The sequence below is a fragment of the Oncorhynchus mykiss genome, chromosome 7 (assembly GCF_013265735.2).
Source record: "Oncorhynchus mykiss isolate Arlee chromosome 7, USDA_OmykA_1.1, whole genome shotgun sequence".
Classification (NCBI taxonomy): domain Eukaryota; kingdom Metazoa; phylum Chordata; class Actinopteri; order Salmoniformes; family Salmonidae; genus Oncorhynchus; species Oncorhynchus mykiss.
The window spans coordinates 71,738,718-71,765,649 of NC_048571.1; the positions used below are offsets into that span (position 1 = coordinate 71,738,718).

The 26,932-nt window shown below is 43.3% G+C and overlaps 1 protein-coding gene across 1 annotated transcript in view; it reads right to left on the reverse strand.

The window, feature by feature from the left end:
• LOC100135991 (calcium channel, voltage-dependent, L type, alpha 1D subunit, a) overlaps nt 1-26,932 on the reverse strand; it is a gene marked incomplete at its 5' end in the record, with an annotated part of 126,943 nt that overhangs the window by 91,315 nt on the left and 8,696 nt on the right. The window contains 1 exon segment of the mRNA NM_001124328.1: nt 12,925-12,936. Within this exon segment, the coding sequence (NP_001117800.1) occupies nt 12,925-12,936 (12 nt within the window).

The window sequence follows — 26,932 nt, forward strand, 5'->3', positions numbered from 1 at the left end:
ACTCAGTTTTCTCTTCCATTTGGTGCTGTAGGAATAGGCCTATAGGCAAAAGTAAGCTAGCCCTGAGCCAGGCGCATCTCCCGGCTAGCAAATGAAATTACCACAACTACAATACCTTCTTCGCCACCTGGCCCGGTCCCTTCATCGACACGGTGCCCGCCGTACCACCACGACTGGTCCGCAGACGTAATTCCATTAGCTGTGCCTTCAACCGGCCTTTGCCGGACGACGGAGTAGACGCTTCTACTTACCCCAGACTGTTAACTTTAAACAACGTGTCTCCCGCATGCTAGCGTTGCAACAACTACCCCACGGCTTCCCTGTTCCATCTATTGCTGTACACTGGACCCTGAACACCATATGTGAATTGATTGCCCCCCATCTATCTTCAGATGCTTAACACCCTAGCAGTCCAACAATTTAAGATAGATGCCCTCAATCTCAAACAAATTATCAAGGAAACCACCAGGTACAACCCTAAATCCGTAACCATGGGCACCCTCATAGATATTATCCTGACCAACTTGCTCTCCTGACCAACACCTATGCTGTTTTCAATCAGGATTTCAGCGATCACCGCCTCATTCCCTGCATCCACTATGGGTCCGCGGTCAAACGACCACCACTCATCACTGTCAAACGCTCCCTAAAACACTTCTGCAAGCAGGCCTTTCTAATCGACCTGGCCCAGGTAACCTGGAAGGATATTGACCTCAAGTCGCCAGTCGAGGATGCCTGGTTGTTCTTTAAAAGTAATTTCCTTATCATCTTAGGATGCCCCTTTCAAAAAATGTAGAACTAAGAACAGATATAGCCCTTGGTTCACTCCAGACCTGACTGCCCTTGACCAGCACAGAAACATCCTGTGACGGACTGCAATAGCATCGAATAGTCCCCGTGATATACAACTGTTCAGGGAAGTCAGGAACCAATACACACAGTCAGTCAAGAAAGCAAAGGCTAGCTTTTTCAAATATAAATTTGCATCCTGTAGCTCTAACTCCAAAAGGTTTTGGGACACTGTAAAGTCCATGGAGAACAAGAGCACCTCCTCCCAGCTGCCCACTGCACTGAGGCTAGGCGACATGGTCACCACCGATAAACAAAAATTTCAATAAGCATTTCTCTACGGCTGGCCATGCTTTCCTCCTGGCTACCCCAACCCCGGCCAACAGCTCCGCATCCCTCGCAGCTACTTGCCCGAGCCTCCCCAGCTTCTCCTATACCCAAATCCAGATCACAGATGTTCTGAAAGCTGCAAAACCTGGACTCGTACAAATCAGCTGGGCTAGACAATCTGGACCCTCTCTTTCCAAAATGATCTGCCGCCATTGTTGTAACCCCTATTACCAGTCTGTTCAACCTCTCTTTCGTTTCGTCCGAGATCCCTAAATATTGGAAAGCTGCTGCGGTCATCCCCATCTTCAAAGGGGATGACACTCTAGACCCAAACTGTTACAGACCTATATCCATCCTGCCCTGCCTTTCTAAAGTCTTTGAAAGCCAAGTTAACAAACAGATCACTGACCATTTCAAGTCCCACCGTATCTTCTCCGCTGTGCAATCTGGTTTCCGAGCTGGTCACAGGTGCACCTCAGCCACGCTCAAGGTACTAAACGATATCATAACCGCCATCAATAAGACAGTACTGTGCCTCCGTCTTCATCGACACGGCCAAGGATTTCGACTCTGTCAATCACCGTATTCTTATCGGCAGACTCAACAGCCTTGGTTTCTCAAATGACTGCCTCGCCTGGTTCACCAACTACTTCGCAGACAGAGTTCAGTGTGTAAAATCAGAGGGCCTGTTGTCCGGGTGCCACAGGGCTCAATTCTCTGATCCACCTCTATGCAGACGACACCATTCTGTATACATCTGGCCCTTCCTAGGACACTGTGTTAACTAACCTCCAAACAAGCTTTAATGCCATACAACACTTTGGCGATGTCATCTACAAAATAGGTTCCAACACTCTACTCAGCAAATTGGATGTAGTCTATCACAGTGCCATCCGTTTTGTTACCAAAGCGCCTTATACCACCCACCACTGCGACCTGTATGCTCTAGTCGGCTGGCCCTCGCTACATATTCGTCGCCAGACCCACTGGCTCCAGATCATCTATAAGTCTATGCTAGGTAAAGCTCTGCCTTATCTCAGGTCACGATAACAACACCCACCCGTAGCACGCGCTCCAGCAAGTATTTCTCACTGGTCATCCCCAAAGCCAACACCTCCTTTGGCCGCCTTTCCTTCCAGTTCTCTGCTGCCAGTGACTGGAACGAATTGCAAAAATCGCTGAAGCTGGAGACTAACATTTCCCTCACTAGCTTTAAACATCAGCTATCTGAGCAGCTAACCGATCGCTGCAGCTGTACATAGTCCATCTGTAAATAGCCCACCCAATCTACCTACCTCATCCCCATATTGTTTTTATTAACTTTGCTGCTCTTTTGCACACCAGTATCACTACTTACACACCATCATCTGATCATCATCATCTGCTCATCTATCACTCCAGGGTTAATCTGCTAAATTGTAATTACTTTGCTACTATGGCCTATATATTGTCTTACCACCTCACACCATTTGCACACACTGCATATAGACTTTCTTTTTTTCTATTGAGTTATTGACTGTATGCTTGTTTATTCCATGTGTAACTCTATGTTGTTGTTTCTGTCGCACTGCTTTGCTTTATCTTGGCCAGGTCGCAGTTGTAAATGAGAAGTTCTCAACTAGCTTAACTGGTTAAATAAAGGTGAAATAAAAAATTGGAGCGCACTGATAGAGAATGCCTGCAGGGGGATGAGGGAGGGATATAGACATTGCAATGTTAAGCCTCTATTACATTACATATTTCAGTTTTATCCTTTATTTAATACACAGGTGATCTCACTTCCATTACATCTCTGGAAATATATTTTACAAAGGGACATGGCAAGCAATCATATTAAATGCCTATTATCGATAAATGCCACTGGCTTACATTTATTTTGTATGGATTATTGTGCAATATTATTGCGTAATAATAATCCATGGCTCCAGTGCAGTTGATCACATGATTACCTGAGAGCAGTGAGTAAGTACACGAAGAGCGTGTATCAGAGTCAGTGAATAAGTACACAAGGAGCGTGCATGGAACAGCACACCTGTGTTGTGGCGGAGGGCCAGTGTGACACCGTGTGTGTTTAATATCACTGTATGACCAGGACGATTATCTCTGCAGACAACAAAAACACAAACAACCAACTATCCCGTACATGTACACTACTACTGCATTCAAAATACACAGAAACCTTAAAGATGCATATCAAGTGTATAGTAGAGAAGGTTTAGGACTAGCTCTGGTCCAGGGCTTTACGTGTGGCTTACTGACACTGTAGGAAGTCTCAGCATCAGCAAGCTGCACGTAACACCCTGGACCACAGATAAAATCGAATATGCATATCCATTGGATTTGTGGAGGTGCTTGATATCAGTCAACATATTTACGGTAAACAAATAGCACAAAATAACAAACCTCCTACCTCATCTACATTGTGTCGACATTGTAACCAATGAATGTGATTTCACAGGTCTACAGGATGTATAGCTGTTCTGGTTTTGTAACAATGCCATCATCATGACTCTCTCCCCCTCCCCTGTTCCCCCCCTCTCCTACTGTCTGTATGGCTCAGTCATAGGAGTCTAGGCCAGCTAGGGGTTTAAAGGAAGCCAGCGCACACACAGTGCTTCCTCACAGCATAATTCTCTGTGTGTTTATATGTGGGTGACGTATAATTGTGCCATTTTGGACACAACACCAACAAATTTGACACACTTTCTTGCTAACAAAATAGCTAGGCCAAGATTAATTGTGGGGTAATTTTATGCTCAGCTTGAGCTCTAACATCAACCTCCACCGGAGAAACAGCAACTGCATTTGAACAAGTGTATATGTGTAGTGTATATGTACATGTTTGTGTGAGTGAGTTTGTGTGCGTGTGTGTGTGTGTGTGTGTGTGTGTGTGTGTGTGTGTGTGTGTGTGTGTGCGTATGTGTGTGTGCTTAAATATGCTTATGGGGACCAGAAGTCCACATAAAAATAGCAAACTAAGAAATATTTGACCAACTGGGAACATTTTCTTCGTCCTCACAAGGAAAAATTATATTTCTAGGGGGTTTAGGGTTAAGGTTATAATTAGTTTTAGGGCTAGAATTAGGGTTAGGGGTTAAAGGTTAGGTTTAGGGAATAGGAATCAGGGCTAAGGTTAGGTTTTTGGGTTAAGGTTAGGGTTAGGGCACGTGCGTGCGTGCGTTCGTGTGCGTGCATGTTTGTAGATTATTTGTGTGACTATGTCCTTCGATCTCTGATCAAACCATAGACCATCTTCCCCCTCCCCCTCTCAGAAAGAGGTGTTTCTATACTTCCTCTGAAAGCAATGTTTATTAATGCACTGTTACCCAGCTACTGTATCATATCCTTTTCTACACACACAAGCAGTTCTATATACTGTACGTGGCAGCTCAGTGCGCAGTACCACCCCTAACCACAGAGGGCAGTGTGTGTGCGCGCAGACATTGGTGCATGCATGCATTGAGTGTGTGTGCGCATGGCTGCATACATGTGTGTGTGTGTGTGTGTGTGTGTGTGTGTGTGTGTGTGTGTGTGTGTGTGTGTGTGTGTGTGTGTGTGTGTGTGTGTGTGTGTGTGTGCAGCAGTGAGGGGGCAGGCAAAGTTATGGAGAGGCTGTGGGTGTCATTCTCCGAAGGGAAACATTAACGCTATAACAAGCAGAGGTCATCTTTAGCATTGCCATAAAGTCTATCTTCAACCAGCAGAAGCATTACACTGAGAATGTAGCTACCATTAGTTTTATCATGTATAATCAAAGCTTCCCCTTTTATATGTGAAATAATGTTAGCCAATAGCCATATTGTTAATTATTAGTCACATTAACCACATGTTAGCTATTAGCCACATGTTAGTTATTAGCCACACTGTTAGTTATTAACCACATTGTTAGATATTATTAGCAACATTAATCACATTATTGGTTATTAGCCACATTAGCCACATGTTAGCTATTAGCCACATTGTTAGTTATTAGCCACAATCAACACTTGTAAGCCACATTAGAAACATTGTTAGTTACTAGGTTCATACAACAATAGAAATAACCAAGAGTATATTGAGGTCTATGCAATGATTGAATGAATTGAGGGTATATTGAGGTTTTACTATTAGTAGATTGCTGAGGAGATTCAGGCCAGAGTAGCTGAGGTGATTTTGATGAGTTCCAGATTTCATTAGCACAGTGTTTCCCAAACTCAGTCCTGGGAATCCCAAGGGGTGCAAGTTTTGGTTTTTGCCCCCAGTACTACACAGATGATTCAAATGATAAAAGCTTAATGATGAGTTGATTATTTGAATCAGCTGTGTTGTACTAGGGCAAAAAACAAAATGTGCACCCTTTGGGGTCCCCAAGACCGAGTTTGGGAAACACTGCTGGAATGATCATCAAGGCACATGAATGACCTGTTTAATTGTGTAGTTGTGACGTGCAGCCCCCCTAACGATGAATGGGCCCATGCATTACTGAACGAATGATTGTCTGCGTCCTATATGGCACCCTATTCCCTTTGTGCCCTGGTCACAGAGATATAGGGAAAAGGGTACCATTTGGGACGCATACAATAGGCATGTTTCCATTGTCCCAGATTTATTCGACACTAGCAATGTCGCAAAAAAAATCATTGCGACATTTGTAATGGAAACAGGAGATATAGGATAAATGTTTTTTTCATCCATTGTACAGGGGTGGATTCTTCTTTTGTCAAACTTTATTGCGACATGATGGAAGTTGTGTTTTTCAAATAAATGATGATTGCCGAATAATTTTGAAAGTACTTGGGGCATGTGATGTCATCACGTAACTATAAAGCTCAAATCCACAAGTATTAATAAATGCCTACTGCTTACCAAAGTACCCTTTTAAACTATTTTTTTTTATATTGTCCAGAATTGTCCTGACTTTCAAGAACGCCTGAATTACTTCACCTTGCTCTTCTGGTTGGCTGGATGCAAGTTTCACCATCCAATTATATCAGATCTACAGGAGTGCAACTTTTTGGGCGCATGAAAACATTTGGAATATGGCAAATATTAGTTAATTATTGCATTCTATCCATGCTGGCTTTCACGGGCTAGACATGAGACATGAAACAGATAGGTTGGAGGTCACACAGGCTGTCGCCAAAATATTAACGCACAATTTTCCTAAATGGGTAATGGAAACACTTCAATCACTTCATTTTTTCTTACGTTTTCATTACGTTCAACTGTTTTTATCTACACAAGATAATTCAATGGAAACCCACTGTAGCAGGCAATTGCCAAATTTTGACAAAAAATCGCTGGACAAGTTAAAGCGATCTTTTGTGGTTTTAGCAATGAATTTCCTCACCATCTTAAATAAGCATGCCTATTTCAAAAAAATGTAGAACTAAGAACAGATATAGCCCTTGGTTTAGCACAAAAACATCCTGTGGCGGACTGCACTAGCATCGAATAATCCCCGCGATATGCAACTTCAGGGAAATTAGGAACCAATACAGGCAGTCAGTTAGGAAAGCAAAGGCAAGCTTTTTCAAACAGAAATGTGCATATTGTAGCTCTAACTCCAAAACGTTTTGGGACACTGTAAAGTCCATGGAGAATAAGAGCACCTCCTCCCAGCTGCCCACTGCACTGAGGTTAGGAAACACTGTCATTGTTGCAACCCCTATTCCCAGTCTGTTCAACCTCTCTTTCGTTTCGTCCGAGATCCCTAAATATTGGAAAGATGCCACGGTCATACCCCTCTTCAAAGGGGGAGACACTCTAGACCCAAACTGTTACAGACCTATATCCATCCTGCCCTACCTTTCTAAAGTCTTCGAAAGCCAAGTTAACAAACAGATCACTGACCATTTTGAATCCCACCGTACCTTCTTGTGCAATCCAGTTTCCGAGCTGGTCACGGGTGCACCTCAGCCACGCTCAAGGTACTAAACGATATCATAACCGCCATCAATAAAGGTCAGTACTGTGCAGCCGTCTTCATCGACCTGGCCATGGCTTTCTCCTCTGTCAATCACCGTATTCTTATCCGCAGACTCAACAGCCTTGGTTTCTCAAATGACTGCCTCGCCTGGTTCACCAACTACTTCTCAGATAGAGTTCAGTGTGTCAAATCAAAGGGCCTGTTGTCCGGACCTCTGGCAGTCTCTATGGGGTACCACAGCGTTCAATTCTCGGGCCAACTCTTTTCTCTGTATATACAGGTATCAACAATGTCACTCTTGCTGATGGTGATTCCCTGATCCACCTCTACACAGACGACACCATTCTGTATACATCTGGCACTTCTCTGGACACTGTGTTAACAAACCTCCAAATGAGCTTGAATGCCATACAACACTCCTTCCGTGGCCTCCACCTGCTCTTAAACGCTAGTAAAACTAAATGCATGCTTTTCAACCGATCGCTGCCCACACCCGCCCGCCCGACTAGCATCACTACTCTGGACGGTTCTGACTAAGAATATGTGGACAACTATAAATACCTAGGTGTTTGGCTAGACTGTAAACTCTCCTTCCAGACTCATATTAAACATCTCCAATCCAAAATTAAATGTAGAATCGGCTTCCTATTTCGCAACAAAGCCTCCTTCACTTGCACTACCAAACATACCCTCGTAAAACTGACTAGCCTACCAATCCTCAACTTCGGCGATGTCATTTACAAAATAGCCTCCAACACTCTACTCAACAAACTGGATGCAGTCTATCACAGTCCCATCCCTTTTGTCACCAAAGCCCCATATACCACCCACCACTGCGACCTGTATGCTCTCGTTGGCTGGACCTCACTACATATTCGTTGCCAGACCCACTGGCTCCAGGTCATCTGGAAGTCTTTGCTAGGTAAAGCGCCACCTTATCTCAGCTCACTGGTCACCATAACAACACCCACCCGTAGCAAGCGCTCAAGCAGGTATATCTCACTGGTCATCCCCAAAGCCAACACCTCAATGGCCACCTTTCCTTCCAGTTCTCTGCAGCCAATGACTGAAACGAATTGCAAAAATCGCTGAAGTTGGAGACATATCTCCCTCACTAACTTTAAGCATTAGCTATCTGAGCAGCTAACCGATCGCTGCAGCTGTACACAGCCCATCTGTAAATAGCCCATCCAATCTACCTACCTACCTCAATCAAATCAAATTTTATTTGTCACATACAAATGGTTAGCAGATGTTAATGTGAGTGTAGCGAAATGCTTGTGCTTCTAGTTCCGACAATGCAGTAATAACCAACGAGTAATCTAACCTAACAATTCCACAACTACTACCTAAAACACACAAGTGTAAAGGGATAAAGAATATGTACATAAAGATATATGAATGAGTGATGGTACAGAACGGCATAGGCAAGATGCAGTAGAAGGTATCGAGTACAGTATATACATATGAGATGAGTAATGCAGGATTTGTAAACATAAAAGTGGCATAGTTTAAAGTGGCTAGTGATACATGTATTACATAAAGATGGCAAGATGCAGTAGATGATATAGAGTACAGTATATACATATACTGTACATATGAGATGAGATGAGTAATGTAGGGTATGTAAACATTATATTAAGTGGCATTGTTTAAAGTGGCTAGTAATACATTTTTCACATCAATTTCCATCAATTTCCATTATTAGTCAGTGGGTTGGCAGCAGCCACTCAATGTTAGTGGTGGCTGTTTAACAGTCTGATGGCCTTGAGATAGAAGCTATTTTCAGTCTCTCGGTCCCTGCTTTGATGCACCTGTACTGACCTCGCCTTCTGGATGATAGCGGGGTGAACAGGCAGTGGCTCGGGTGGTTGTTGTCCTTGATGATTTTCATGCCCTTCCTGTGACATCGGGTAGGTGTCCTGGAGGACAGGTAGTTTGCCCCCGGTGATGCGTTGTGCAGACCTCACTACCTTCTGGAGAGCCTTACGGTTGTGAGCGGAGCAGTTGCCGTACCAGGCGGTGATACAGCCCGACAGGATGCTCTCAATTGTGCATCTGTAGAAGTTTGTGAGTGCTTTTGGTGACAAGCCAAAATTCTTCAGCCCCCTGAGGTTGAAGAGGCGCTGCTGCGCCTTCTTCACAACGCTGTCTGTGTGGGTGGACCAATTCAGTTTGTCCGTGATGTGTATGCTGAGGAATTTAAAACGTACTACCCTCTCCACTACTGTCCCGTCGATGTGGATAGGGGGGTGCTCCTTCTGCTGTTTCTTGAAGTCCACGATCATCAACCTTTGTTTTGTTGACGTTGAGTGTGAGGTTATTTTCCTGACACCACACTCCGAGGGCCCTCACCTCCTCCCTATAGGCCGTCTCGTCGTTGTTGGTAATCAAGCCTACCACTGTAGTGTCGTCCGCAACTTGATGATTGAGTTGGAGACGTGCATGGCCACGCAGTTGTAGGTGAACAGGGAGTACAGGAGAGGACTCAGAACGCACCCTTGTGGGGCCCCAGTGTTGAGGATCAGCGGGGTGGAGATGTTGTTACCTACCCTCACCACCTGGGGGCGGCCTGTCAGGAAGTCCAGTACCTAGTTGCACAGGGCGGGGTCGAGACCCAGGGTCTCGAGCTTGATGACGAGCTTGGAGGGTACTATGGTGCTGAGCTGTAGTCGATGAACAGCATTCTCACATAGGTATTCCCCTTGTCCAGATGGGTTAGGGCAGTGTGCAGTGTGATTAAGATTGCGTCGTCTGTGGACTTATTGGGGTGGTAAGCAAATTGGAGTGGGTCTAGGGTGTCAGGTAGGGTAGAGGTGATATGTCCTTGACTAGTCTTTCAAAGCACTTCATGATGATGGAAGTGAGTGCTACGGGGCGGTAGTCGTTTAGCTCAGTTACCTTAGCTTTCTTGGGAACAGGAACAATGGTGGCCCTCTTGAAGCATGTGGGAACAGCAGACTGGGATAAGGAGTGATTGAATATGTACGTAAACACACCAGCCAGCTGGTCTGCGCATGCTCTGAGGACGCTGCTGGGGATGCCGTCTGGGCCTGCAGCCCTGCGAGGGTTAACATATTTAAATGTTTTACTTACGTCGGCTGCAGTGAAGGAGTGTCCGCAGGTTTTGGTTGCGGGCCCTGTCAGTGGCACTGTATTGTCCTCAAAGCGAGCAAAGAAGTTATTTAGTCTGTCTGGGAGCAAGACATCCTGGACCGCGACGGGGCCGGTTTTCTTTTTGTAATCCGTGATTGACTGTAGACCCTGCCACATACTTCTTGTGTCTGAGCCGTTGAATTGCAACTCTACTTTGTCTCTATACTGACGCTTAGCTTGTTTGATTTCCTTGCGGAGGGAATAGCTACACTGTTTGTATTCGGTCACCTTGCCCTGGTTAAAAGCAGTGGTTCGCTCTTTCAGTTTCGCACGAATGCTGCCATCAATCCACGGTTTCTGGTTTCGCAATTTAATAGACGCTGTGGGTACGACATCACCGATGCACTTTCTAATAAACTTGCTCACCGAAACAGCGTATTCGTCAATGTTGTTGTTGGACGCAATGCGGAACATATCCCAATCCACGTGATCTAAGCAGTCTTAAAGCGTGGAATCAGATTGGTCGGACCAGCGTTGAACAGACCTGAGCGCGGGAGCTTCCTGTTTTAGTCTCTGTCTATAGGCTGGTAGCAACAAAATGGAGTCGCGGTCAGCTTTTCCGAAAGGAGGCCTCATCCCCATATGTTTTTATTTACTTTTCTGCTCTTTTGCACACCAGTATTTCTACTTGCACATCATCATCTGCACATAAATCACTCCAGTGTTAATTTGCCAAATTGTAATTACTTCGCTACTATGGCCTATTTATTGCCTTACCTTCTTATGCCATTTGCACACACAGTATATAGACTTTTTCTATTGTGTTATTGACTGTACGTTTGTTTATTCCATGTGTAACTCTGTGTTGTTGTTTGTGTCGCACTGCTTTGCTTTATCTTGGCCAGGTCACAGTTGTAAATGAGAAGTTGTTCTCAACTAGCTTACCTGGTTAAATAAAGGTGAAATAAAAAAATAAAAAATAAAAAACTTGTCAATTCTTTTAACTGATGCGAAGCCAGTACGCATCACAAATAACTAACCTAAACTAGAAACAATAATGTTTACTCTCTCTTCCTTTCATGTAATCTTTTTTTGGCTTTGATCACATCAGAACCTCTGTTTTCCTGTGTGTGCTGTTATTTGGTAATCTGTGTTGCCGCTCTCGCACCACAGGTTACTTTTTTCTGATGGGAAAAAAACTAACAAAGAATGAAATGCCTAAAAAGTGACTAAGACTAAAAGGTATTTTAAGACAATCTAAATCTAAAATAGCTGGCAAAATTAACAACGCCAAATACTGCAGTGCGCAAATAGATACTAGGCAAACATGCTGCTCACATGATTCAAGGACACACAGTATCATGTAGACATACTGTGCAGTACATTGTGCTGACATTATTTCTCTCTCTTTCTCACACACACACACACACACACACACACACACACACACACACACACACACACACACACACACACACACACACACACACACGCACGCACGCACACACACACACACACACACACACATCCACGCACGCACGCACACATACGCAAACGCACGTGTACGCACACACACACGCGCGCACATACACACACACACACCACTAAAACACATTTGCACTCGCACACAGATGTAGTTAAGCATATAACTGACACATACACGTTGGCACATACAGTGAGTCATCTGTGGAGAGGCCTACTGGTTGAAGGACAGAGAAATGGAGGATGGGCTGGACACACTGCTCTCAAATGGAAATGGGATGTTTCGAACAAGGGATGTGCATGGATGTGTGTGTGTGTGTGTGCGTGTGCACGTGTGCGTCCTGTGTGCATAAGTACAGGTTAACGTTCTGCCTCAGAGCTGCATAGCATATTATTGCATGAGCACCAGATCACCTGTGGAAAAGTCAAGACAGTGTGACGACGGCAGAAACCTCCTCCTGCTCCCATGGCCTGGTGCACTTTGACATGCTGTCTTTGGTAAGGACATAGATCAGATAGCAGCTGCTAACACGTTCAGCATATTCTCACTCTCAGTCTTATACTCGTCTAGAGATCTGGGGCCGTATGTATCAAATGTCTCAGAAATTGAGTGCTGATCGTGGGACAGGTGTTCCCTGCCTGTGTAACCTTTTTCACTGTGATCTTAAAAGGCAAATCTGATCATAAATTAGCACACTTACTCTGAGATGCTTGATATATCTGGGTCCCTGAGCATGTTGATAGTATTTCAATGAGACCTAGATGTTAATGGTTTTAACCATAATTAGAAAACATGATTAGGCATACTAGTTAGATTTCCTGATTCATTCATTCATATGTTCAGTAATTCATAATTTGACTCCTTCAACTAATCATTGCAGGAGCCTAACTTACATGATAAATTATATAGATACAGTGGGGCAAAATGTATTTAGTCAGCTACCAATTGTGCAAGTTCTCCCACTTAAAAAGATGAGAGAGGCCTGTAATTTTCATCATAGGTACACTTCAACTATGACAGAGAAAATTAGATTTTTTTTCTCCAGAAAATCACACTGTAGGATTTTGAAGGAATTTATTTGCAAATTATGGTGGAAAATAAGTATTTGGTCACCTACAAACAAGCAAGATTTCTGGCTCTCACAGACCTGTAACTTCTTATTTTAAGAGGCTCCTCTGTCCTCCACTTGATACCTGTATTAATGTCACCTGTTTGAACTTGTTATCAGTATAAAAGACACCTGTCCACAACCTCAAACAGTCACACTCCAAACTCCACTATGGCCAAGACCAAAGAGCTGTCAAAGGACACCAGAAACAAAATTGTAGACCTGCACCAGGCTGGGAAGACTGAATCTGCAATAGGTAAGCAGCTTGGTTTGAAGAAATCAACTGTGGGAGCAATTATTAAGAAATGGAAGACATACAAGACATACGTGCTTCTACACCTGCATTGCTTGCTGTTTGGGGTTTTAGGCTGGGTTTCTCTACAGCACTTTGAGATATCAGCTGATGTACGAAGGGCTATATAAATACATTTGATTTGATTTTGATTTGATACAAGACCACTGATAATCTCCCTCGATCTGGGGCTCCACGCAAGACCTCACCCCGTGGGGTCAAAATGATCACAAGAACGGTGAGCAAAAATCCCAGAACCACACGGGGGACCTAATGAATGACCTGCAGAGAGCTGGGACCAAAGTAACAAAGCCTACCATCAGTAACACAGTACGCCGCCAGGGACTCAAATCCTGCAGTGCCAGACGTGTCCCCCTGCTTAAGCCAGTACATGTCCATGCCCATCTGAAGTTTGCTAGAGAGCATTTGGATGATCCAGAAGAAGATTGGGAGAATGTCATATGGTCAGATGAAACCAAAATATAACTTTTTGGTGAAAACTCAACTCGTCGTGTTTGGAGGACAAAGAATGCTGAGTTGCATCCAAAGAACACCATACCTACTGTGAAGCATGGGGGTGGAAACATCATGCTTTGGGGCTGTTTTTCTGCAAAGGGACCAGGACGACTGATCCGTGTAAAGGAAACAATGAATGGGGCCATGTATCGTGAGATTTTGAGTGAAAACCTCCTTCCATCAGCAAGGGCATTGATGATGAAACCTGGCTGGGTCTTTCAGCATGACAATGATCCCAAACACACCGCCCGGGCAACGAAGGAGTGGCTTCGTAAGAAGCATTTCAAGGTCCTGGAGTGGCCTAGGCAGTCTCCAGATCTCAACCCCATAGAAAATCTTTGGAGGGAGTTGAAAGTCGGTGTGCCCAGCAACAGCCCCAAAACATCACTGCTCTATAGAGGAGATCTGCATGGAGGAATGGGCCAAAATACCAGCAACAGTGTGTGAAAACCTTGTGAAGACTTACAGAAAACGTTTTCCACCATCATTTGCAAATAAATTCATTAAAAATCCTACAATGTAATTTTCTGGAATTTTTTTTCTCATTTTGTCTGTCATAGTTTTAGTGTACCTATGATGAAAATTACAGGCCTCTCTCATCTTTTTAAGTGGGAGAACTTGCACAATTGGTGGCTGACTAAATACTTTTTTGCCTCACTGTACATGAATTCCCATTAACATTCTATAGGGATAAATAGGCCCAGTGTTTCCTTCTAGACAAGACAGGCTGGACGGGCATACATTGTCTATCAATGCCCTGCTTTACCACCCACACATAAACACACACACGCATGTGCACGCACATTAGGGATAACGAGAAGGGGGTGTCGTAGCGTGAGCCACAAATGAGCAGTTAGTTAAGTGACTAAACACACACTTCTGCCATCATCTCCACTGGAGTCCAGAGACACTGCTGCCACGCCAGCTACAGTTACAGCCACAGCCAACCTCCACTGTCACAGACACATGGACAAACACACACACACACATACACACACAACCTCGGTCACATACTCCTCTGACATGACACACGCCATGTGAAAACCAAAATACCACAAGAGGCTAACAGACAGTAAACAGTACATGTAACCAACATAATGCCCATATAAACAACAAGGCAAAGCTGTGGGATCACAGGATGTGTTTCTGTTCTAGCAGTCTGCCTGATCGATGTTACTGTACTGGACCATCTGTGCTGTGGTCCCCCTAATCTGTACTTCACCCATGGTCATTTCAGTCTCCATTGGATCATCTAGTACGGGCTGTTCAATTCCGGTCCTGAAAGGCTGAAACACTTCTGGTTTTTGTTTCTACCTGGTAGTTTGTTGCACTCACCTGGTGTCCCAGGTCTGAATCAGTCCCTTATTAGAAGGAGAGGATGAAATCAGAAGTGTTTGGGCCCTCCAAGACCGACATTGAACAGCCCTGATCTAGTATATCTGCGGTCATTTCAGACTATTGGTATATCTGCGGTAATTTCAGACTATTGGTATATCTGCGGTAATTTCAGACTATTGGTATATATGCAGTCATTTCAGACTATTGGTATATCTGCGGTCATTTCAGACTATTGATATATCTGCGGTAATTTCAGACTATTGGTATATCTGCGGTAATTTCAGACTATTGGTATATCTGCGGTAATTTCAGACTATTGGTATATATGCAGTCATTTCAGACTATTGGTATATCTGCGGTCATTTCAGACTATTGATATATCTGCGGTAATTTCAGACTATTGGTATATCTGCGGTCATTTCAGACTATTGGTTAATCTGTGGTAATTTCAGACTATTGGTATATCTGCGGTCATTTCAGACTCGGTTTATCGGCGGTCATTTCAGACTATTGATATATCTGTGGTCATTTCAGACTATTGGTATATCTGCGGTCATTTCAGACTATTGGTATATCTGCGGTCATTTGAGACTATTGATATATTTGCAGTCATTTGAGACTATATTTGTTCACCTAATGTAGCGTCATTTCATTCTCGGCTAGTTTCTCTGCGGTCAATTTAGTCTCCACAAGTCAGTGTCATTTTGTCCCCATTGGGTGAGGTGAATTAAAGTGAATAGTATTGTCCAACAACAGTGATACAGACACACACACTAACATGATAGCAGCCAGAATGCTCCATGTGCATGTTGCCCTATGAAGGTTGAAACGTATGAATCATATACACAGTGAAAAGGTCATTGTTCCAGGGTGCTTTCTGCTCAGCTATCTTCAGCAGGAGGAGCTGCCTCCCGGGAGCTCTGAGTCTTACAGAGAGCAGTCACAAATGACCTCAAAAAAGGAAGGATGGGGCAGACAGGCCCTATGTCTCCCTGGCTGTTTCCCAGACAGGTGGAGACAGGCATGTGCAGAGAAAAGGCAACACTCTCTCAGACAGGTGTGTGTGTGTGACTGTTCTTCAATAAGGTGTCTGTTAGAGCCTTTCAGGGTGATCTTTTCAGAGCACTCATTCCAAACTTTTTGACAAGGAAGTTATCAGGAACAAGCAATGTTTTCAACATATATAATTGATACACATTGACATACATTTTGCATGTACATTTATACAGTAATGATTACTGAAACATTTTCTAATCTGGGACTTGAACTCACAACCTCTTGGTTGATGTCATTCTGACCTTCCTGCTACACCACCATGTCTGTGTCAATTATCAGTTCATCTGACTATTCTCACATCATTGATTTTATTTACTTATTTAAGCAATTGTAGTTTTTTTTGTATAGTTGTCTAATGTTGGTGGGTCATATTACTCTGTTTTAATGGTACTCCTGAATCACTATGATCAATAAAATAGTTTTTCTTGAGTGTAATTTTAACAGAGCTGAGATTTACATTGAAGCGAAAAGTGTAGCAATACAGGTGAAATCAGTTGTTGACACACATGGTGGCGTAGCAGGAAAATTGGACTGCTTTCTACCAAGAGGTTGTGAGTTCAAATCCCAAGTGAGGAGATGTTGAATATTAACTGCTGTATAAATGAACATTCACAATGTGATCATGTACATTGAAAACATTCTATGTTAAAAGTAACTAATTCCACATATATTTTTTAGGTAAGATGCCCAAAATATAGAGTTGAACGAACATATGAGACAATTTGCGAAAACACATTAAGTTAACACTTTAAGTTACAGTTTTTTACAATCACTCTGGAACTAATTTCGAAACCTTGATGTCCTTTTTCAAAACTCTAGACACAAAACTCACAACCAATGATCAAAATGCAAATTTCTCAAAACTCTTAACACTTTTTCCAATTGCTTGGATACAATACACATAAAGTTCAAAATGACACATCTTAAAACATCAAAGTATTACCATTTTAAAATGCAATTCACACATTACATCTGAAATGACTGTCTATTAATTTCATTATAATGATCTAACTATCAATTGATACAACTGCTCAAAATGATAAGTAACTGTTGCGTTACTCTTAATGCATAGTTTTACGGAAACTGACTAACAATATTCCATGTTTAGATCATGAAAGTTTCAGGATAACGAGATCCATTGACACCAATTACCGTGGAACATGAACCAATTGGACTACACTATCTATGGATGTAATGTTTCATCATCATTCTTTATCAGACACTGTTTCTATGGTTCCATGTACCACTTTTCCAGACCATGTTTTCAGGTTTGACATTACTGTACACTCACAGGCCACTTTATTAGGTACACCTATCTAGTACTGGGTAGGACCCCCTTTTAACTCCACAACAGCCTGAATTATTCACGGTGTTGTACGTTAAGAGATGCCCTTCTGCACACCACTGTTTTTAACAGATGTTATTTGACCATTTGTGGCCTTTCTGTTAGCTTGAATGAGTCTGGACATTCTCCTCTGACCTCTCTCATTAACAAGGTGTTTTTGCCCGCAGAACTGCCGCTCACTGAATGTGTTTTGTTTATCGCACCATTCTCTATAAACTCTAGAGACTGTAGTGCGTAAAAATCCCAGGAAGGCAGCTGTTTCTGAGATTCTGGAATCACCATGTGTGGCAACAACAATCATACCACGGTCAAAGTTGCTTAGATTACTCATCTTGCCCGTTCTAATGTTTGGTCAAACAACATCTAAAGCTCCCTACTCTATATACTCTATATACAGTGCCTTGCGAAAGTACTCGGCCCCCTTGAACTTTGCGACCTTTTGCCACATTTCAGGCTTCAAACATAAAGATATAAAACTGTATTTTTTTGTGAAGAATCAACAACAAGTGGGACACAATCATGAAGTGGAACGACATTTATTGGATATTTCAAACTTTTTTAACAAATCAAAAACTGAAAAATTGGGCGTGCAAAATTATTCAGCCCCCTTAAGTTAATACTTTGTAGCGCCACCTTTTGCTGCGATTACAGCTGTAAGTCGCTTGGGGTATGTCTCTATCAGTTTTGCACATCGAGAGACTGAATTTTTTTACCATTCCTCCTTGCAAAACAGCTCGAGCTCAGTGAGGTTGGATGGAGAGCATTTGTGAACAGCAGTTTTCAGTTCTTTCCACAGATTCTCGATTGGATTCAGGTCTGGACTTTGACTTGGCCATTCTAACACCTGGATATGTTTATTTTTGAACCATTCCATTGTAGATTTTGCTTTATGTTTTGGATCATTGTCTTGTTGGAAGACAAATCTCCGTCCCAGTCTCAGGTCTTTTGCAGACTCCATCAGGTTTTCTTCCAGAATGGTCCTGTATTTGGCTCCATCCATCTTCCCATCAATTTTAACCATCTTACCTGTCCCTGCTGAAGAAAAGCAGGCCCAAACCATGATTCTGCCACCACCATGTTTGACAGTGGGGATGGTGTGTTCAGGGTGATGAGCTGTGTTGCTTTTACGCCAAAAATAACGTTTTGCATTGTTGCCAAAAAGTTCAATTTTGGTTTCATCTGACCAGAGCACCTTCTTCCACATGTTTGGTGTGTCTCCCAGGTGGCTTGTGGCAAACTTTAAACAACACTTTTTATGGATATCTTTAAGAAATGGCTTTCTTCTTGCCACTCTTCCATAAGGGCCAGATTTGTGCAATATACGACTGATTGTTGTCCTATGGACAGAGTCTCCCACCTCAGCTGTAGATCTCTGCAGTTCATCCAGAGTGATCATGGGCCTCTTGGCTGCATCTCTGATCAGTCTTCTCCTTGTATGAGCTGAAAGTTTCGAGGGACGGCCAGGTCTTGGTAGATTTGCAGTGGTCTGATACTCCTTCCATTTCAATATTATCGCTTTCACAGTGCTCCTTGGGATGTTTAAAGCTTGGGAAATATTTTTGTATCCAAATCCGGCTTTAAACTTCTTCACAACAGTATCTCGGACCTGCCTGGTGTGTTCCTTGTTCTTCATGATGCTCTCTGCGCTTTTAACGGACCTCTGAGACTATCACAGTGCAGGTGCATTTATACGGAGACTTGATTACACACAGGTGGATTGTATTTATCATCATTAGTCATTTAGGTCAACATTGGATCATTCAGAGATCCTCACTGAACTTCTGGAGAGAGTTTGCTGCACTGAAAGTAAAGGGGCTGAATAATTTTGCACGCCCAATTTTTCAGTTTTTGATTTGTTAAAAAAGTTTGAAATATCCAATAAATGTCGTTCCACTTCATGATTGTGTCCCACTTGTTGTTGATTCTTCACAAAAAAATACAGTTTTATATCTTTATGTTTGAAGCCTGAAATGTGGCAAAAGGTCGCAAAGTTCAAGGGGGGTGAATACTTTCTCAAGGCACTGTATTGAGGTGCAGGCAGCCACATGATTCACTGTTCAAATGTAACCTTCCTTGATGAGCTAAATCAGGTCTGTAGAGCTGATGGCATGACCTATGTCATTGTGTGGGATAATGTCAGGTTCTACCATGCTCAAATAGTGCAAGTATGGTTTCAAGCCCATCCACAATTTACCACCCTGTACTTACCCCCATACTCTCCTTTGGAGGTGGAAGAGTATATAATAGGTGCCCTCAGGAACAAGCCACCCTTCTCCAGGCCATGGATGACGCATGCAATGACATCACGGCAGACCAGTGTCAGGCCTGGATTCACCCTGCCCGAAGATTCTTCCCAAGATGTTTGGCTAATAAAAACATCCATTGTGATATGGATGAGAACAATTTTAACCATCTTACCTGTCCCTGCTGAAGAAAAGCAGGCCCAAACCATGATTCTGCCACCACCATGTTTGACAGTGGGGATGGTGTGTTCAGGGTGATGAGCTGTGTTGCTTTTACGCCAAAAATAACGTTTTGCATTGTTGCCAAACAGTTCAATTTTGGTTTCATCTGACCAGAGCACCTTCTTCCACATGTTTGGTGTGTCTCCCAGGTGGCTTGTGGCAAACTTTAAACAACACTTTTTATGGATATCTTTAAGAAATGGCTTTCTTCTTGCCACTCTTCCATAAAGGCCAGATTTGTGCAATATACGACTGATTGTTGTCCTATGGACAGAGTCTCCCACCTCAGCTGTAGATCTCTGCAGTTCATCCAGAGTGATCATGGGCCTCTTGGCTGCATCTCTGATCAGTCTTCTCCTTGTATGAGCTGAAAGTTTTGAGGGACGGCCAGGTCTTGGTAGATTTGCAGTGGTCTGATACTCCTTCCATTTCAATATTATCGCTTTCACAGTGCTCCTTGGGATGTTTAAAGCTTGGGAAATATTTTTGTATCCAAATCCGGCTTTAAACTTCTTCACAACAGTATCTCGGACCTGCCTGGTGTGTTCCTTGTTCTTCATGATGCTCTCTGCGCTTTTAACGGACCTCTGAGACTATCACAGTGCAGGTGCATTTATACGGAGACTTGATTACACACAGGTGGATTGTATTTATCATCATTAGTCATTTAGGTCAACATTGGATCATTCAGAGATCCTCACTGAACTTCTGGAGAGAGTTTGCTGCACTGAAAGTAAAGGGGCTGAATAATTTTGCACGCCCAATTTTTCAGTTTTTGATTTGTTAAAAAAGTTTGAAATATCCAATAAATGTCGTTCCACTTCATGATTGTGTCCCACTTGTTGTTGATTCTTCACAAAAAAATACAGTTTTATATCTTTATGTTTGAAGCCTGAAATGTGGCAAAAGGTCGCAAAGTTCAAGGGGGGTGAATACTTTCTCAAGGCACTGTATTGAGGTGCAGGCAGCCACATGATTCACTGTTCAAATGTAACCTTCCTTGATGAGCTAAATCAGGTCTGTAGAGCTGATGGCATGACCTATGTCATTGTGTGGGATAATGTCAGGTTCTACCATGCTCAAATAGTGCAAGTATGGTTTCAAGCCCATCCACAATTTACCACCCTGTACTTACCCCCATACTCTCCTTTGGAGGTGGAAGAGTATATAATAGGTGCCCTCAGGAACAAGCCACCCTTCTCCAGGCCATGGATGACGCATGCAATGACATCACGGCAGACCAGTGTCAGGCCTGGATTCACCCTGCCCGAAGATTCTTCCCAAGATGTTTGGCTAATAAAAACATCCATTGTGATATGGATGAGAACCTGTGGCCAAATCTACAAGACAGGGTTGATGGAAATATAGAAGTAAAGTAATCAATCGTTTGTTTTGCTTTTTACAGTAAGCCAGGTGAGGAACACTGCAGTTGACCTTTTGACCTGCAGTTGACCTGCAGTTGACTGTTTTTTCTTTTTTTGTTGCTAATTATTTTTGCGTTGATTCAAAGAAAACAATGTTGTGATTTTATTGTATTTCATCAATAAATGTCATATTTTGTTCAAGGATTCCACTGTGTCTTTAGTATTCTCTCTGCTAGTTATTTTACAGTGATGTATTTACGTGTAGTAGCATAACGAAACATGTATCACATATTTTGTACTACAATATTTAATGATTGTACGAACAACTACACAGCGAAACTATCGGTATCTTGTGTGTGGGTGATCTAAATTAATGTTCTTATGGCATTTCATGATAAATAAGTTACTTGAATCAATGATTCTGCAAGTGCAAGGTTTCTTTAAAGATATGAATGCACAATGCAATGTTTTGAACATTGGGCAGCCTGTGTTACAAATGATGACCGTTTTGAGTTTTGTGTCTAGAGTTTTGAAAAATGACCACAAGTTTCTGAAATTAGTGCCAAAGTGATTGTTAAAAACTGTAACGTTTAAGAATGTCTGCTTATGTTTTCTCATGTTGGAGATAACTAAAAAGGGCCAGTTCAGGTAACACTGACCGAGTAATTTTTTTTAAAAGGCTGTAGAACCAGTTACTTAATAATATGAAATTGAAACAACTAGATTTTCTTTACAGTGTATTAGAGCAGGAGGTCAAGTTGGTCAACCATGGCGGACCATGACGAATCGTGCTTTTGGAAATGCCCTGTATGTGTGTGTGTGTGTGTGTGTGTGTGTGTGTGTGTGTGTGTGTGTGTGTGTGTGTGTGTGTGTGTGTGTGTGTGTGTGTGTGTGTACATTTAGCCCTATTATTATGGACTCCCTTCTGCCTTCTGGTGGTTGTGGAACTCCAGTCCTCCAGCCTTGTCTTACTGCCTGAGGAGGAAATTGATTTCTATTTATAATGAGCTGCTTGCTGCTGCAGTAAACCAAGCTTTACTGGCAAGCTGTAAGGCCCACTCTCCAAACCAGGGCAACATGATTCTGCAGCACACTGCAATGGGTCGTGTTCATTACTGGGTCGTGTTCATTACTACACACAAAACATTTTGCAACGGAAAGTGAAAACAAGTGTTTCTTATTGGGCAAATTAAGGTAGGTCCCTCCACATTTCCTTCCATTTGGTTCCTAGTGAATATGACTCTGTTCTAAACACACATCTCATCCATCCACAGAAGCTAGTCTATGGCCGAGTCTGAAATGGCACCCTATTCCCTGTATAGCAGTGCACTAATTTCAGCCAGCGCCACAGTGGCCATAGGGCCCTGCCCAAAAGTAGTGCACTATATAGGGAATAGTATGCCATTTATGTGTGATTAGATAGTGATAGTTTCGGGCAGAACGCTTTTCCTCATAGCTGCACCTCTCTGAGTAGTTGTTTCAAAACATATCAATAAGGAGCTCACTGTTGGTTTCTCCCACAGAGCTTTAGTCTATGTTCCTCCTCTCTCCTCTCTTTAAAAGATGTCAGCTCGCTGAGCTCAAAGTAAGCTACTGAGTTTAACGGTACAGTGAGACCTCTCCCCCAACCCCTCTCCCTGTGTTAGGGAGACATCCGTAGAACTCACCTCACAGTTTGTCTGCTTTGATGCTATTTGCAGCGTGTCTCTCTGTCTGTCTGTCTCTCTGTGCTACTGTATATGTTGCGACTGGAGCTGTAACCCAGTTACACTGAGTCTGTCTCTGAATCTAATCTGCATGGCATTAGAGTCTCGTGATAGGAAGATAGGATCCAGAGGACTCGCCTGGTTGGCCCTCTCTGACAGCTAGGCCATCTACCCTGACCCTGTGCCATCCCCTTGCCATCATGGCACTCCCAACATCAGCAGGCCAGCCCACATATGGGCCTGCATTGGGAGCTGCAGTGTGTGTGTGTGTGTGTGTGTGTGTGTGTGTGTGTGTGTGTGTGTGTAGAGTCAGTATGAATGTGGGTGTGTTAAGTGTGTGTGAGAAAAATACGTGTGAGTGTGAGTGTGTGTGTGTGTGTGTGTGTGTGAGTGAGTGTGTAGAGTTGTGTGAGTGTGCATAGAGTCAGTGTAAAAATGGAATAGAAGAGTTAATAGGGGCTCCTGAGTGGCGCAGCGGTCTAAGACACTACATCTCAGTGCTAGAGGCATCACTCAGATACCCTGGTTTGAATCCAGGTTGTATCACAACCGGCCGTGATTGGGAGTCCCATAGGGCGGCACACAATTGGCTCAGAGTCGTCCAGGTTTGGCCGGTGTAGACCATCATTGTAAATAAGGATTTGTTCTTAACTGACTTGCCGAGTTAAATAAAGGTTACACGTAGGAGGATAGGATATTGGCCATTTGGTTTACAACCTCGCATGGAGGGATTTTCCCAGCCCGCATGGATCATTTCGTTCTTAATAAGCTTAAACTTGTCATTAGATTTTGATATTGTTGGTTCTCTCTCACTATTAGTCCCCTGCTACCTAACTTAAGTTTTTAGGCTTTGATCACTCTTTTGATAAGAATTTTCCTGTAATGCAGAATATTTCAAACTTGTAGTGTATTAAAGGTTTAAAAAGGCTTCTAAAGTTTGTCATTTCCACTTAAAAAAGCACTGCTTTGGTAGAATTCTCCACTCTGTCTGGCCTACATTTCTCTATTGCGTTCTGTATATGAGATATTTATTCAAATAGAATTTAGCAAATAGGAATAGGCAAATTACTTGGAAGGTCAATTGTTTGCTGCCCTGCTGTACGCTGTGAGACTCGTTATTTACTGTGAGCCGCAAGTCAAATTCAAATAGACTAAACCATCGTCTGTCACATCCCGATATGGTCACCATCGACGATGGCTCAGATTCAGATCAACTTTATTTTCCCAGAAGGGGGAAATTCATTTGGCTGTCAATCATCGTAGACAGACAACGCTATCGTAATATAGCCCAACCCTATTATTCACTACCCAAAGTACACATCCGTGATAAATATCAATAAACAAAAAACGGGAGAATTCATGTAAAAAAGGCCAGTGCAGTAATACCGTGGGCTCTGGACAATTTTAACTAGAGCTCTGGTAAAAAGTAGTGCATATGCAGGGAACTGGGTGCTTTTTAAGATGCAGACAGTCTTGAGTTTCTGGTAGCAGCCGAACTGAGGCGGTGGTGGGAGATTCCCTGGTACTCTTGAGTCCAATATGTGATATATATAATGACATGTCTAATCCTCAGCATGGCCTCTCATGCGTGGCTAAGTAGCAGTCAGAGGCCAGGCGGGCGGGAAAGCATGAGGATGTAGTGGAGGGTGTGTGTGTTTCCGTATATGTGTGCGTGCGTGTGGATCTTTCAGTCAGCACAGCAATTGCTCATTAGCTGCCATTTAGATACATCCCCACCCACCCAATCCTTCCCTCACATAACAATACGACCATCCCACAGTTGCTGGGCACAGTGAAAGCTATACGTCTGTAGAGTGACTTCATAGCCACTCTACAGAATATAGACATAACATAAGGTGTACTGAAGCCTACATTTATATTACATAGAGTCGACTTTTAGTATGACACTATAGTTTGTTCCCCTTTGAGGTTGAATCAAGAAGGCTGACGTTTTACATATTCCTAACCAATTGTGTTTTTTTGTTAATTTCTTTGCGTTGTTTGTAACTTATTTTTTTACTTATTTGGTACATAATGTTGCTACGACCGTCTCTTATGACCGAAACTAACTTCTAGACATCAGGACTGAGATTACTCACCATGGACTGGCAGAATCCTTTTTTCTTTTAACGAGTGACGAGCCCAATGCGGAAAATATACTGCTTTCTCGGGAACAGGCCAAGATACCCGTGATTTGCGTGGAGAGAAGGTGGAGAAAATGGGGTCAGAAGGTGGGCTGTCTTCTGAGAATTTGTAGGTGATCGAACAAACCCCCACTTCCTTCCATTCTGCTAGCAAGCGTGCAATCTTGAGAAAATAAAATCGATGACTTACGTGGAAGATTGAACTACCAACGGGAAATTCAAAACTGTAATATCTTATGCTTCACGGAGTCGTGGCTGAATGACAACATTATCAGCATACAGCTGGCTGGATAGACTCTGTATTGGCAGGATAGAACAGCGGCGTCTGTTAAGACAAGGGGCAGTGGACTATGTATTTTTGTAAATAACATCTGGTGCACGATATCTAAGGAAGTCTCAAGATTTTGCTTGAGTATTTCATGATATGCTGTAGACCACACATGATAAACTGAAGACCACACTATCTACATAGAGAGCTTTCATCTGTATTTTTTGTAGCTGTCTAAATACCACCACAGACTGATGCTGGCACTAAGGCCACAATGAATGAGCTGTATTCTGCCATGAGCAAACAGGAAACCACTCACGCAGATGCGGCGCTCCAAGTAGCTGGGGACGCATACAAAGCTCTCCCTTGCCCTCCATATGGCAAATCTGACCATAATTCTATCCCCGTGATTACTGCTTACAAGCAAAAACTAAAGCAGGAAGCACCAGTGACTCGGTCAATAAGAAAGTGGTCAGATGAAGCAGATGCCAAGCTACAGGACTGTTTTGCTGGCACAGACGGGAATACTGTATGTTCTGGTATTCCTCAGATGATATTGAGGAGTACACCACATCAGTCACTGGCGTCCCCACAGTGACCGTACCTACACACCCCAACCAAAAGCCATGGATTAGAGGCACATCCGAGAGCTGCCCAGTGACACGAGCCAACCAGATGAGCTAAACTACTTCCATGCTCGCTTCGAGGAAAATAACACTGAAACATGCATGAGAGCACCATCTGTTCCGGAAGACTGTGTGATCACGCTGTCCACAGCCGATGTGAGTAAGACCTTTAAACAGGTCAACATTCACAAGGCCGCAGGGCCAGATGGATTGCCAGGACGTGTACTGCAAGCATGCGCTGATCAACTGGCAAGTGTCTACACTGACATTTTCAACCTCTCCCTGTCTGATTCTGTAATACCAATATGTTAGAAGCAGACCACCATAGTCCCTGTGCCCAAGAACACTACGGTAACCTACCTAAATGACTACTGACCCGTAGCAATCACGCCTGTAGCAATGAAATGTTTTGAAAGGCTGGTCATGGCTCACATCAACACCATTATCCCAGAAACCCTAGACACAATCCAGTTTGCATACTACCCTAACAGATCCACAGATGACGCAATCTCTATTGCACTCCACACTGCCCTTTCCCACCTGGACAAAAGGAACCCCTATGTGAGAATGCTATTCATTGACTACAGCTCAGCGTTCAACACCATAGTGTCGTCAAAGCAAATCAATAAGCTTAGGACCCTGGGACTAAACACCTCCCTCTACAACTGGATCCTTGACTTCCTGACGGCCCGCCACCAGGTGGTAAGGGTAGGTAACAACACATCCTCAACACAGGTGCCCCTCAGGGGTGCGTGCTCAGTCCTCTCCTGTACTCCCTGTTCACTCATGACTTCACGGCCAGGCACAACTCCAACACCATCATTAAGTTTGCCGATGATACAACAGTGGTAGGCCTGATCACTGACAACGACGAGACAGCCTATAGGGAGGAGGTCAGAGACCTGGCCGTGTGGTGCCAGAACAACAACCTCTCCCTCAAGGCGATCAAGACAAAGGAGATGATTGTGGACTACAGGAAAAAGAGGACCGAGCACGCCCCCATTCTCATCGACGGGGCTGCAGTGGGGCAGGTTGAGAGCTTCAAGTTCCTTGGTGTCCACATCACCAACAAACTAACATGGTCCAAGCACACCAAGA